Here is a 14687-nt window from a genome sequence, read left to right on the forward strand (position 1 = left end):
CCTATTATAAGCGCATTTATAGGTAAGCAGTAGTTACTGCTGTCTCTGTAGGCGTCTTGTCTGCAGAGGAGGCGCCTGTCTTTATTAGCCCTGCAGGTCTATGTCTGCTGTCTACATTAGAGTTGTCTACTATGTTATGTCTTATAACTGCAGATATGTTGTTTTTATTAGCACATATACTATTAAATCCTTTGTTTTTACTTAATGTTACTATGTAGTATAATAATAGTAGCTAACCTAGTCTAGCACTTATAACTAAAAGCGCTTTTTTTCTATCTTTATTTATTAAAACCTTATTATGTAAATAAGTGTTATCTAATATTACTTCTTTAACTATAAATATATAGTTATGTAGGGTCTAATCTAATAGTATATTATAAAAGCAGTGTAGGTCTTAGCTTGCTAAAAGTAGAGTTAGAGGAGAACTAGTGCAGCTATATTAGACAGGGGATTGTAGTAATAGTAGAGCATAGAGGAGCATATTACTAACTTTAAAGGCACAGTGTTTAAGGCTATTTTAGTAGTTATTTTAAAAAGAAGAGTAATAAAAGTTGTTATACAGGTTATAAAGCTTATCTAGGCGCACTAGAAGCAGGTTAGCTAGCGCTAGAAGTAATAAATAGCATAGGTTAGTTTTAATTTAAAACATAACATAGTTTATTATCTAAAGTAAAAAAAAGTAGTAAAAGTAATTAAGTGTAGTAATTTAATTAGTAAGTTTTACTAAGTAACTTACACTATAGTAGAGGTTAGCAGCAGAGAGTGTGAGAAGACAGAGAACAGTTAAGCGCGCTAGTCCTAGTGTTTTATAGTAAGGGCTGCAACCTTTCTAGATTAGGCAGTCTATAATATTAAGCGTGTATATTGCAGCTAATGTTTATTCTTACATTTATAATTACACTTATTATTATAACTTTATATATAGTTTTTATTATAATTATAGCTTTTTTTACTTTATTTATTCTTTTTAAGCTAATTTTATTTTTTTTTTATAGTTACATTTATATTTACTTTTATAACTACTGCTTTTTTTATAAGTGTTACTGCGCTTATAACTTTATTTATAACTGCAGACATAGCTATAGTTATAATATTTACTTTATTTACTTTTTTTAAGCTAATTTTATTTTTTTTTTACTTATTTAAAGTGCTCTGCAACTTATATTATCTTAACATAGATTACGCCTACTAATTAAGCTAGCACCTGCTATATATATAACAGCAACTGCTTTTAACAGCCAGCGTTTTACAGCATATAAAGGCAGGCTATTTCTCTACCTTCTGCTTTTCTTTACTCTTAGCATTACCTCTAGCACTAACTTTTTGCGCCTTACTTTTAGCATTAACTTACTTAATAGCTTTTTACTTTTTACTTTTTACTTTTTATTACTTACTTTTTACTTTTTTATTTAATAGTAAGCTACTATATATAATCTATACATATCTAAAACTAATAAAGTAAAGTAGATAAAGTATTAACTTACTTTCTAACTTTACTTTTTACTTTTTTAAGCTATTTATCTTAACTACTATCTACCTTACGCGCGCTAGCTATAACTATAGTCTACTATAAAAATGTTTATAAAGTCTGTAAGAAGTACTAGCTGCTTATTAGTAAAGTAGACCTTACTAGCATGCTGTAAGCTTATAATACCTCTGCTGCGCTAGTAATAGCCTACCTAAGGGCTAATAAGAACATGCTTAACCTTAGCACTAGCGCTAAAAGAGCTATTATTACTGCAAAGCTTGCAGTAGGCAACAGCATCTGTGTAGGTGTAGACGCAGTACAGGGCTTTCTTAACATTAATGTCTTTGCCTACCTTACACATAAAAAGCTTACGCGCGCTTTAGCTAGCTAAAACAACTAGAAGGTGTTTCTCCTTAAAGCTAGCGTTACATAGAAAGACCTTCTAAACCTTGTTACAGTGTGCGTTAGCTGCTTTATTAAGTTTAATATTATATTTACTATTTACCTTTTTAACACTATTACACCTGCTTATTATTAATAAGCCCTCTAGACCTAGAAGAAGATGCTAGCGCCTAGCAGCTACCTTATTCTTACTATGTCCTTCTACTTTTTTTATAATTCTGCTACATAGTTTAAACTTAACACTACTAAAGCCTCTAAATATATTTTTATTATTAAGTATAATTTAAAGAATTTACTTTAGCTGCTTACTAATAAAAAGCTAGTAGCTTAACTTAGAGTTATTATTACTACTTAGATTTTACTAAACTTTATTTAGGCTAAAAAGTATAAGTAAGTAAAAAACACAGCTACAATAGTCTAAATATATATTAAGTAATGTAGTAATATTAGTAAAAGTAATATGTTTAGTCTAAAGCACACACTTTTATCTTTACTGCTTAAGAAGTTACACTAGATAAGCGCTTAACAGCTCTAGGCCTAGGGGGCTGCACATAAAATAAGTAAGCTCTAATGCCGCAGTCGCCTCTACTAGGCTATAGTAGAGGCTGAGGATCCTAACATCGCCCTCCTCTAGGGCTCTAGGCGGCTCTGTGCGCTTGTAGAGGGCCTACAGACTGCAGCAGCTAGTCTTACAAGTTAGTTCCCCTAGAAAATGTTACCTTTTATCTTATTCTATGCAGATTATGCCTAGGCTAGTGTTCTTATTAAGCTGCAGCGCAGGTAAATAGACTAGTTTAAGAGTAAAGGCAGTTAGCTTAGGTTAAGTTTCTTATAGTAGTTTCTATGTATATAGACTTCTATAAAGCTATATAATAGCATTATATAGCTAGAATAAATAGACAAATTAGACTAACTTATAAGTACACTATACACTTTTAATATTATGTAACTAAGATAGCTATAACATGTCTATGTTAGACTAGTTAGTATCTTTAGGGTCTAAAGGCGCATAGAAGATATTATTAACTGCTTTAGTATATACAGCAGTATAGATAAACTTAGCCTTATTAGGGTTAATTAACTCTAGGTTAATAATAATAAAACTTAGTAAAATACTTTAAGCTAGTTAAATAATATTTTAGTTAAATTTTATAACTTTTTTATTAAGCTTATTAAAACTTATTTAAATAATATTAAGACTTATTACTACTACATTATACTAAGCATTAAATAAGTAAGAATATATCTCTTTTTTCTTTTAAAGCTAACTTACTAGTGTAAAAACCTTTTAAGTAATAAACTAATAAGTATAATTATTTTTTAACTTCTTACTAAAACTATGCTCTAGGCTAGCTTAAAGATAGGTAGTATATCTACTAGTTAGTGCTAGGTAGTTAAATGTTAAGTTTACATTATGTGTTCTATTCTTTAAGTCCTGCATATCTAGCTTATACATATAGTTTACATACTTAAGTATAAGGTTAATAGCTTTAAATGTATTTTTTTGCCTAGCAATATTTACTAAACTAGAGGCTAGAATAGCACGCTAAAGTTCTAGGTTAGACACCTTATTTGTAAGAAGCTACTGTAGGTGTAGCATTTTAAAACTATAGCGCTATTAGTTGCTGCTATAAAACAAGATAATTAATAGATTAACTATTTAGTAAATTAGGCTAATATTACTAAACTTAATAGTGTGCTTAAGTGTAAAGAATACTTTAATTTTTTAAAAGTATTAATAAAGCATTATAAGATTACTAGTAATAAAAGCACTGCCTTTCTAAGCCTAGTATGTAAAGATGCTTAGCTAAATACTGTTAAAGACTTTTTTATACTACACTAGTGTAAAATAATAAATAGCATTGTTAACTAGGCCTAGTAATTTCTTATAAGTAGATGTGTTAAAGTTGCTAATTATTTTAGTAAAATAACTTTAATAAGCTATTTTAGTATAAAAAAAAAAAAAAATCTAAGTATCTTAACTTAACTAGATAAGTAAAGTAACTAAATAATACTTAACATTATTATAGTTAATACTAGTTTACTTCTAGTAAGTAATATTATAAAGTATATTTAAAAAAGACTTAACACTATTAAAACTGCTTTAATAAGTTCTAATAATTATATAAGTTAGAGCCTAGAGAATATAGAAATATGCAAAAGGGCTAACTATCTAGTTACAGCAATTATACAGACAGCAAGCAAGCTGCTGCTTATAACAGACACTTTAGATATGCTCTACTGTCTTCTAATTACCTTATATTAGCTAAAGATAATTAGAAAATATAGTAAAAGTATTAAATAAAAAGTTTTTACTTAGCCTAAACTACTTAATTTAAATGTTGTTATAAACTTTATATGTCCCCTTAATAGTACCTTTATTATAGAAGATAGCACTAAGGTTTTAGACCTAACTAACTAGCTGTAGCAGAAGAACGTTAACTAACAGCATACTTAAAAGGGCTATAGCATGTAAATTAAACATTAACTGTATAGCAGCTCTATGCATAAAACTTACTATGCTTAAAAAATAATAATATATAATCTTTTTTAATATTAAATCTTATTTTATACTAGGGGCCTAGTATATAGATTCTACTTAAAGGGAAATAGTATAGTTAAGCATGCTCTGTTAAAGACTGCCTTTTAGTAGCTATAGGCACTTAACAGCAAGAGCAGTTGTAAGATTACACATAATTTATGTTAGCACACTTAAAGCATAATTATAGGTTTAGTCTAGATAGTTAAAATTATTATAAATAATAATAAGCTAAAAGTTTTAAGCTATAGTTATTACTATTTTAGTAAACTTTTTAGCGCTAGAATTAAAGAGAGATGTTAGAGAATATACTTACTAAACTCTTAACTATTTTATAATATGTTTAATTTTTTTATTAATAATCTTATAGAAGTTGCATAAGCTAAAACTAAACATAACTTTAATAACACGCCTTTTTATATTACTACTATAAAAATAATGTTTAAGCATTTTTAAAAAATAATTTAATTACTTCTTAGCACACTTTTACATAATAATAGAAGTAATTAAGTAGAGAGTAGAATTAGTTAACACTTTTTTTACTTTATAACTAGACTAAGCACTCTAACAGTTTTACATTAAATTCTAAAGTAATAAGGACTACTTTAGTGCAGTAACTGTAATCTAGCTGTTAAAATTACTAATATTAAAGCTACTTATTTTTACCTTAGTCTTAATATTATACTTTATAAAAAAGAAGTGCGCTACTAATAAGTTAAGTTTATATAATAGCTTCCTAATATTAACTATATTTTTAGATATATATTAATTTTTTAAAAGTATCTTTAAACTATATAGTTGTTCTAAAGCTACACAAATATGCAATATACAGGTAGTAGATAAATAGGTATATAGGACTAAATTAACATAAAAGGCGTGTAGAAAGTTACTAATACTAAAATTAAGCTATTTTAAAAGCTAAAGTACTTTTATAAGTTTATCTGCCTAAGATGTAGGAGGCTAGTAAGTAGTTAGTAGGTGCGCGTTAGACAAAAGATTAGAAGAGTTAAGCAGCAGAGAAGATAATAAGAGCATAAGAAGTAGTAAGAATAACTCTATAGTATACTGCAGATTAAAATGCTAGAAGGTAGAAAAGCCTTAAGACAATGTTATTAAAATAAAAGATATAATAAAGCTAGTAAAGTAAGTAAGTAGTAAGTGTTAAGTAAAAAGATAATAATAAATAATATATTTTTACACACAAAAGCTAGAATTTTCCTGTTAAAGTAAAATTAATTATAGGTATAGTACTAATAATAGTATAAAAAAAGTAAGAAAGTTGTAGCTACCTAAAGGGGGCTAAAAATTATTAAAAAGTTAATTTTCTAGCTATAGTTAAAAGAATTAGAAGTGTTACACTTACACAGGCGCACTAAAGTCTCTTAGATAGGAGGAGCTTTAAGAAAATTATAGCTTCTAATTAGTTTAGAAAAAACTTAGTAGACTGTAAGAAAACAGCTTTACTTTAAGGAGTATAGTGTGGCGCTAATTAAAGCCTCGACCGTCTGAGCTCGCTGAGATAAGCACGGCCCAAACATATCACGATTACGTGATCGCAAACTCCTCGCTTGCACGCACGAACTAGGGCTTCTCTCCCTATCCACCAAAGCTCAGGAGGCAGCCCCTGCAGTCCCACTGGTCCTCTACCAATCAGTACGGCTCTCGCAACACTAACTCTTGGCTCGGTCGGAATACGCTCTCATGCGTGCTTTGCAACAGCACGAACAAGTCACAAAGCCTGGGCTCAGCTTTGTTCACTCTTTTCTCTGTCATCCCCCCGCCACACATCATCATGTTCGAACCGATTGTTGACGTAAGAGTTCCAATCCCGCTCCCAGTTTCATATACTAATAGGACTACCATAGCCCGCTGCTCGGGACCGTTCGACCAAATTCCCACTGGACGGTCTAGCCTTCGACATATCTTCAATGCCGCAAAAAACACTCATAGCCCATGGGAAGGCTGCGCCGGTCCTTCATTCACTTGGGGGAGTACAAATCGTGCGACTCTCCCGCAGCCTTATCCTTAAGAGTGGTACAGGCGTTCTTGCTTCGGAAGGCGAAACAATGAGATACGTTATGACGGCTTGTCCGGAAGTAAGGTTACCCAAAGTGCACCGCTACTTTAATGTCGATTCCCCCTCCTCATACTTCGGTGTGGAAGGCTACATAGTCATGGACTATGTGGAAGGCCGTTCTCTGGACAGCTGTTGGGACCAACTTAACCAAGAGGCACAAAAGGATCTCGTCACTCAGGTCGCAGCCATGGTCAATCAGCTACAATCTATCCATTCCGACAGCCCAGGTGTCATTCACGGGGGGATATCTCGCGGTATGTGGTTCAGCGACTACGGTGCAGGACCGTTTCCAACCAAAGCCGTGTTCGAGAAGTGGGTAAACTGGAAACTCGCCCTTAGTAAGCATCTCAAGCAAGCGGCAGTAGAAGTTCCAGAAATCTCATATCGTCACTTTGTCCTCACTCATGGGGATCTTAGTCCACGGAACCTGATATTGGATGCTGATAATCAGCTTTGGCTGATCGATTGGGGCTGCGCCGGATTCTACCCTCCGATATTTGAAGCTGCTACTCTGAAACACCAGGTGCAGTTTCGCAGTTTCACGCAACCACTGCTTCCGCTTATCTATAACAACACCGACGAGATGGCGCAGCTTGAGAGCTGCTCATATGGTATTAATCGTGTTGTATTTTCGCTCCCGCCGGAGATGGCTGAGGCGGGCGTGACGGATTACTATAGGAGGAAAACAGTCGAAAACCAGGAAATCTGCAGTAAGAAACAATGATATTTAGATTGTTCCACGTATTAGCCAGTCAATCGTGAAACATCTTCTCGTGTTTCATTCTCAGAATGGTGAATATAGACTCTCGTTTATCAGTCATCCATCCATCCATCCATCCTTTTAGCCCCGCAATTCATTCTAGCAGAGGCCCGATCGATACCATGTATAATGCAGTGTGAATCAGATATGATCCTCCCAACGTCGCAGATATTTTTAACGAGTAATTTCAGCCGCTGATTTCCAGCCCAGATTTTCGTGAATATTTTGAGCGAGAAAGAGGCAACAGCCTAGGAACGCGTCGAAACAGTCCCAAAATATCGAATAAACATCCACAAAACAGCCGCTTGCTGGGGGGAGAAGACAGCAGACAGGACACGCGGTGCAGCGACGCGATGGCGACGCTGCGACAGTCAACATGCCGGCGTGCCGGTGAGGGGAAACTATCACCACCACACAATACAACGCAGCGGGACAACCACAGAGATACTGTGGTGGGTAAGGATCCAGGAGGTGTGGAGAGGGGACCGACTCGCAGTCGGGAGGAGGATAGCTATGACAATAGAAAAATCGTTGATTTTGTTGATTATTACAATAATATACCATAAGTTACTAATTGATGAATGAATGAATGCCTGAGGTTGGGTGAGGAGCGAAGCAGCCCTGCCTAGATGTTTGCAGTAGTCACACGATAGTCGAATGCGTCGTCACCATAGTCGTATGCATCTCACCATAGTCTATGTTGCCGAGATTTACCCGCTTATTTCGCGTATATATAGACTCCTACAAAGGACTCCTTGAGCAATCAATAAAATCCAGTTCCTCATGCCTCTAGTGCTTCACGTAGCTTCACACTAGAAGTTGGCCGAACGAGCAAAGTTTGACTGGCAGCGGAGTCTGTATTTAAAACCATTTTGCTGTATACAGTATAACTTCATGCTCTGCTTAATTTGTTGCACGTGTCTCACGCGATATCATACACATGTACTGCACTATTCACTCATTAGGACTCGCTCCTTTCTTGTACAGTATATAGTCAGCCTAGAAGCTCCTTAGACCTTACAATACACTGGTACAATTCACCTTGTTTGGATCTCAATGCCTTGTCGGCTCGCTTACCCTATGACCCCTTCTCAGCTCATGCAAGAGAAAGCGTCGGGTGGCGCACCTTCGAAGGCCGCATGGCTGTGTGGCTTGACTGAAAACAGCCACCAGCGCTAATTTACTGGTGGGGGGGCTCTGCCCCCAAGGCTCACCTGTGCCCTTGACGTTTTCCCCACGGCCTAGGCAGTAGCATTGCGCATCATCTTCTCTCACGTCAAGCGCACTCTGTTCACTGAGCTGCGAGAGCACAATCTTCCAAGCCCGAATATTTCCCTGGTCCTGCAGCATCGCAGGTCCGCTCGCATTGCAGTCACGCACGCTATGCTTTCCAATCGATCATTCCTCATTGTCGATGATCTACGTCTAGACAACCCTTCGACTGTGCACCTCGGCTGCATCTTCGTTACCGTACCCATTGCCTGGCAGTAAGTGGAGGCTTCTTCCTTGTATGAGGGTAAAATCATCTGAGGAAATGTAGCTGCTCATCCCCCCTACTTTGCTCAGCTGGCATCATCCATCCTTTCGGGAGTTCGCGACATTGAACAACAAGTGAAGGGGAACACCATGGCCGACATACCAGCTTGCCGGAGGGCTCGATTCGACATCATAGATCTTAGCTACAGGCCCTCTAGGGGTAAGAGCTTTTTCCCGCTGGACTGTGTCCGGGACTATCTTACCGAAGAGAGGATTAAAGAGATACTTTGCTGTGTCTGCGACCAATGTAAGACACATCGCAAATACTTCAACGGTGATGAACCTCTACAGTATCAGAAGTCAATAATGGGTGAACCTAGAACGAAAGAGAGATTAGATAATAGAAAACACAACCTGTTCGCTTTGTTGATCTACGTCGAACACCCCGTACTTATCATGGGCTTTGCGGAACGGGGTAAAACCGACTGGTTCCTTGAGGTTGCCATGAGCTGGTTCAACGCGGAAAACATCAAGCTTTGTACTGGAGACTACAGCATTTATGACCAAAAGTCATTCTCACGATTTGTTACCGAGTTCATCAAGCACCTGCCAGAATTCAGTGTACCACACATGGAATCGGGAGACTTCACCCATTACGACGACGGCGTCATTCTTCCTTTCATCGAAGAGGAGGAGATTGGGCAAAGGATCGACAAGCAAGCAAGACTAGCATCTGAGAGTAAAAAAGGGAAGGTGATCAGATTCAAGATCTATAAGGCCTATCAAAGGTTTCCGGCACGTACATTCTTACATTACATCCGAAATTTTCGGCCAAGCAGCTAACCATGGCCAGCATGCTTCGACGGTCACGTGGTTTGCGAGGAAGAAGATCGAATCACTAGAGATGCAATTCTATCTCGAGAAGACCAGGCTCGGCTTTGCGGACGACTTCAAGAACCCACACATTGTCAAACTCATCAAGGCTTACCGAATCGGCGATAGCGTAAACCTCATCATGCCGCTGGCGCGAACCAACCTCGCGCACCTTCTTCGCGAGCCAGCCCTGCAATACGGAGAGACCCGAGAAGGGCCACCGGAGTCGTGTAACGCGTGGGTGCAATTGCTCGGAGTTGCTAACGCCCTCCGCCAAATCAGCGCACTCGGGGAGCAGGACAGCGTTCGGGTGCGCCTTTGTATGCACCTGGACTTAAAGCCCGAAAACATCTTGATAGATGACGACGGCAACTGGGTAATCACTGACATCGGTCAGGCTGCCCTTACATACGGTAACGGACGGACACCCCGCGATTCTGAGACAAACGCCTACGCGCCCCCCGAGATTGACAATCCTACCCTTTTATTTGGGCCAAAATACGATGTCTGGTCTCTGGGCTGTATATTTCTAGAGGTCACCGCGTTTGTAGTCCGAGGGTACGCAGGCTTGAGCGGCTCTTCGCCCCCAGCTGAGCCTTTCGAAGGGCTTGACTCGGTCCGCAAGGCAGGACCATCTTGGGCAGCTGGGAGGAGTGATGAGCGCTTTTTCTACCAAGATTCCTACCTGAGTGAGCCTGTCGTTAAGAGAGAGATAATTACCTTCATGCAAAACCTGGAGAACCGAGCAGTTGGCGGCGACCGAAATAGCGAAACCAGTCAAGCATTCTGCAGAAAGATCCTACATCTCATTACTAGGATGCTCAAGCCGAATGTCGATGATAGAATTGATATCGCTGAAGTTGTCCGCATTTTATCCGACGCTATCGAGCAGGCAAACTTCAAGGTTACACTAGGTAGAGGTGCTGCAATGGAGCCAGCCAGTGGAGAAACGCGTGTTGGAGGCCCCCAGCTAAGCAGCCTCAGCTTGTGGCACTATTCAGTGAGCGAAAAGAGATGGGAAGCCGCAAGCCTTGAAGCTTTCGAAAGTGAGACCGGAGGCATGCGGCTTGGTCTATGGAAACATCAAGGTAACCCCTATGATATCGCCTTCCTTCGGGGGCATGTCAAGATACTGCCTCTCTACGCCTTTTGGCTTCCGGACTTCAGCGAGACGTCCAAGGCCTGGATTCAACTATCTTTTCTCACCCATGGTCCGGTTTCGATGGTGGCAAACACGGAGTTCTCTTTCTCGGGTATTGCTAGTAGCTCCGCACTTGATGCCGCCCACCTCGTTCAGTCCACATTGACTTCGCAGACTATCGAGGGCTGTTTTACAGTAGAGTCGGTGGAGTTGAAAAGAGTCGTACCTCTTGGGGGTAAGATCTGGAACAAGGGGCTTCGTCTCATCGGATCTTCCAAGGCAGGAGAGAAGGCGAAAGAATACGTCGAAAGCCTCGACCTCGGATCTGCGACCGTACATCTGTGGGTGGAGAAAGCAGACGAGGCTGCAGATCGACTACAAGGAACGCATACCAGTTCCTCTCAAGAAACGCCCTACGGTCGACAACCAAGACTCGAGCGTCACTACTCAAGTACTTACAAGGAGCTGCCCCCGCGTCGAGTCGTGCTATACCTTCATCACTCTCGATTCATATGTACCATCAAGATAGACGTGAACTGGGTTTTGGATGTGGAGGGCGATGACCCCGATCCATGTGTTCTGCTTTTCAAACCCAATCAACCCCAACGTGATCCCCACTTTGTCGCTTCTTGGCTTCGACCTACACCTGAAGAGCAGGCTGACCATGTCCCGGCCGGTATACCACTAAGCCCACCCGTTCTCAGGTACATGGAGAATCATGACCGTTTCGAGGCAGATCGCTTCAAAGTGAGGTTCAGGTCTCCAGAGGAGTGTTGGGAATTTCAGCAGAAGTATCGTATCATCAAGAAGGCCTGGGATCTCGAAAGGTTGGAGCTCGAGAAAACCCAGGGCTACACTCCAATGAACCGCCGACCGGTCCGCAAGCAACATTCTGATTCCCCTAGTATTATAAGTATCACAACACCAAAACATAGGGCTCGCTTCCCTGTAATGTACAATCTAAAGAAAACGTCCACATTGGTGAATGGAGTGTCGGATGAGCGGGCATTGGAAATCTCGCGACCAGTATCTCCCGGAGCCACGGGGAGCTCTCAAGGCTTTACCAAGAAGCGGAATATCCAGGGATTAAAGCAGATCAGGCTTGACTCCGAGACTTCCGATAGCACGAGTTCCAAGACGTCTCCGCTTGAGGCAGAGGACTTTGCATCCCCGTACGCCTTAGATACTGGGCTACCCGGAATGACGACGCAGAATATGCTTCTCTCACACATTACGTGCGAGCAGTCATGTACGGTCGAGCCATTTAGGTGGGATCAGCAGGCGTCTGGAAAGACACTACAGCCGATGCATATAGACCTGCCGACAAATTCACCACATAAGGGGGAGCATGATATGGTGGCCGAATATAGAAATCAGAACTTCAACCAGCACTCCAAGATCGCCACTCAAGGCCAAGCTGACCATATATCGTCACAAAACGTGGAAATCGACTTGACATTGGATGATTCCAACACAAGGTCTGAACAAGCCAGCGTACACGACGAACCCGCTGATTGCCTAGCAATGGAAAGCACGCTAGAGAATGAGCTATTACAGCCAAATGCGGATGAGAAGTCTTTCGAACATGTTTCTCCTAAAGCCGAAACTTTCAATCAAGCGGGCCCGACTGGATTTGCTGAACACCAGATATCTGAGGGTATAGCCCCTAGTCAGCGGTCGTCGTACGCGCCCAACACCGAGGAACAGCACGTGCTTCAGGTTTCTGGAATTGCCGCAGACAGTGAAAAAGCTTTGACTGCAGGTCCCCCAACGGATTCAGGATATGCCTCCAGGAGTCGAGGCGCAGAGTCGCTCGCGGGCAATAACGTTCCGGGGACCATTGAAGTTCCAACGAAGGAGGTGGTAGAAGGCCTCGAAGCCGACGACGATATTCTTTCCGTAGCCTCGGATGGATTCGATATACAATCCGAGGGTTCTGTTGAAACGCTCCCTGTCGAGGTTGAAGGGAAACTGCACCTGGCAAGGTTATTGGCGACTGACCCAGACCTCGGCCCTGTTTGCAAAGCAGTCCTAAGTAGAATGGATCGGCATCGGTTCATAGATGCGGCGCGGAAGCTACTCAAGGCTTACTACCGCAACTTACTTGAAAACAGTAAGACGGAGAGGGAAAAGAGAAGCGTGGCCTTGTTGAAGAGCCGCCGTGGTAGGACTCGAATAGGAGCGGTCATCGCACACATTGTGCAGACGGAGGATATTGAGCCCGAGGAACGACTAAGAGATGCCCTGGAAGAATCCCGGAACCGAGCAGAGTATCTCAATACATGGATCGCCAAAATGCCTCAAAACATTGGGCCTGCGGTGGCGCCACCACTGTTCCACGAGGAAGACTTGCGACCCTCACCTGAGAATGACGAGAATGACGAACTGGGATCAGTGCTGGCGGGAATCGGTCCGAATCGATTATCCGGAATCACGTGGCGCTATCCTGGATCTGGATTGGATCCGAGACTATAGAGTTCATGCACCAATAAGTCAAATCGGCTGCTCCTCGGCCTCGCTTAGCTGCGCACGGGCCCAATTAAAATTTCTCGTACTAAACCTCTCTCACTTTTACTCTAACCCTCTCTATATACTAAACCTGTTTTAGCAGGGTTGACACCTTTTTAGCCTAAGGCACTTACTAACTACTTCTAAGCCCTTCTTTTAACTTACTGCTAAATTGTTCTTACTTGCAGTAACTACTATGTTGTTAGGGCAGCAACAAGAACTAACGTTCCTAAATTAGGCAATTAGATGTGTAAGAATTATATTCTAATCCTAATTACATAGCGTTTCTAACATGTTTAGTAGATTAAAATAGAGCGCTATGTGCTAATGTGCTACTAACAAATCTAAATTCCTTACAACAAATTTAACCTTAAATTTAAGATTAAACAGACAAAGGAGGTAAGCTAAATATTACTTATTTTATAAAGGTTTTAATTATGTTTCTAACAAGTTTATAAGGCAAATAGCTATACTATAAAGTTTGTCTATGTTAAGGTTTATAAGAGAGTGTGTTGCATTAAATACACTTCTTATAACACCTTAAAATAAATTTATAAGGTAAGTATTAATTAGGATCTAAATGCGTCTAGATTATGTTTTTATAAGCTACAGTAAGTATATCTTAACTATAATTAGCTTATTAATTACATTAAAACAGCTTACTTTAATTACTAATATGTCTCCTGCTAGCATAAGGATAGCAAAGGTAGAAAGACAGCTAAAGAAGATTAACTATCTATCTAAGGTTAGTATTGCATATAGCCTAGATTCTGTTTAGATCGCGTTTAGATTGCGTCCTAATATATATTAGAATACTATAAGAGTCTAATAAAGAAGCTCTACGCTGCTATGCCTAGTCTAGATAATAAACTTAAGAAGTATTATAACACTATGCATAGAAACTATTTTAGCGCTTTTATAACATACTTTTTTTTTACCTTAAACATAACCTTTTATAGCATATGTAACACTATTTAATTATGTTTTAGTAATAGTCTCTAACTTTATACAGCTCTCTAGCTTTAGTAACTCTCTAAAGAAGGATAAGACAAACTCTTAAGACCTTATTAAAGGTGCTAAGGTATGTAATGTATATTATTTCTGTTATAAAAAGATCTAATCTTATTAGCTAATACTTTAGTGTAAATTAAAAAGTAGTAAGGCTGCCTAGAAGCAAGCTAATAAGAATAATTCTTATATTACTTATAACTATAAGATAGTAAAGTAGCGCATCTATGTATTCTCTAAGGTTTAATACCTGTTCTAATTACGTTTATAAGTTATCTCTAACCTAATGTAGTTATAAACTAACTGTCTTATAACTTCTAACTATAATAGTAGTACACTAAGGCTGCCTGTCTACACTATTAAAAAGGGTAAAAAGCTAGATAGTGTTATAGCTATAAGTATTTTATATTCTATTATGTTTAGATAGCCTTTTAA

The 14687-nt window shown here is 39.3% G+C and overlaps 3 protein-coding genes across 3 annotated transcripts; 2 read left to right on the forward strand and 1 right to left on the reverse strand.

Moving 5' to 3' along the window:
• Window positions 1-6201: 6201 nt before the first annotated feature.
• BDR25DRAFT_320541 (uncharacterized protein) lies at window positions 6202-7210 on the forward strand (the record flags this gene model as incomplete). Its single annotated transcript, XM_033691910.1, has 2 exons — window positions 6202-6222; window positions 6275-7210. 2 exons carry the CDS (start codon window positions 6202-6204, stop codon window positions 7208-7210), a joined length of 957 nt encoding a protein of 318 aa, XP_033539561.1.
• A 105-nt stretch (window positions 7211-7315) lies between these two features.
• On the reverse strand, window positions 7316-7872 carry BDR25DRAFT_123040 (uncharacterized protein). Its single transcript, XM_033683729.1, has one exon. The coding sequence runs from the start codon at window positions 7808-7810 to the stop codon at window positions 7421-7423; it is 390 nt and encodes a 129-aa protein (XP_033539562.1). The 5' UTR covers window positions 7811-7872; the 3' UTR covers window positions 7316-7420.
• A 543-nt stretch (window positions 7873-8415) lies between these two features.
• On the forward strand, window positions 8416-13345 carry BDR25DRAFT_347629 (uncharacterized protein). The gene is made up of 3 exons (XM_033694289.1): window positions 8416-8733; window positions 8787-9517; window positions 9576-13345. The coding sequence occupies exons 2-3, from the start codon at window positions 8873-8875 to the stop codon at window positions 13209-13211; spliced, it is 4281 nt and encodes a 1426-aa protein (XP_033539563.1). The 5' UTR covers window positions 8416-8733; window positions 8787-8872; the 3' UTR covers window positions 13212-13345.
• The last annotated feature ends 1342 nt before the right edge of the window (window positions 13346-14687 follow it).

This window comes from Lindgomyces ingoldianus (genome assembly GCF_010093535.1).
Source record: "Lindgomyces ingoldianus strain ATCC 200398 unplaced genomic scaffold BDR25scaffold_73, whole genome shotgun sequence".
In the NCBI taxonomy this organism is placed as follows: domain Eukaryota; kingdom Fungi; phylum Ascomycota; class Dothideomycetes; order Pleosporales; family Lindgomycetaceae; genus Lindgomyces; species Lindgomyces ingoldianus.

What these genes read in the sequence shown, in the direction of transcription:
- BDR25DRAFT_347629 (XM_033694289.1), top strand. Translation starts at nt 8,873, where the DNA reads ATGGCCGACATACCAGCTTGCCGGAGGGCTCGATTCGACATCATAGAT. An exon ending in AGGCCTATCAAAGGTTTCCG is followed by an intron (nt 9,518 to 9,575) that starts GCACGTACATTC and finishes AACCATGGCCAG; the next exon opens with CATGCTTCGACGGTCACGTG.
- BDR25DRAFT_123040 (XM_033683729.1), bottom strand. Translation starts at nt 7,810, where the DNA reads ATGGTATATTATTGTAATAATCAACAAAATCAACGATTTTTCTATTGT.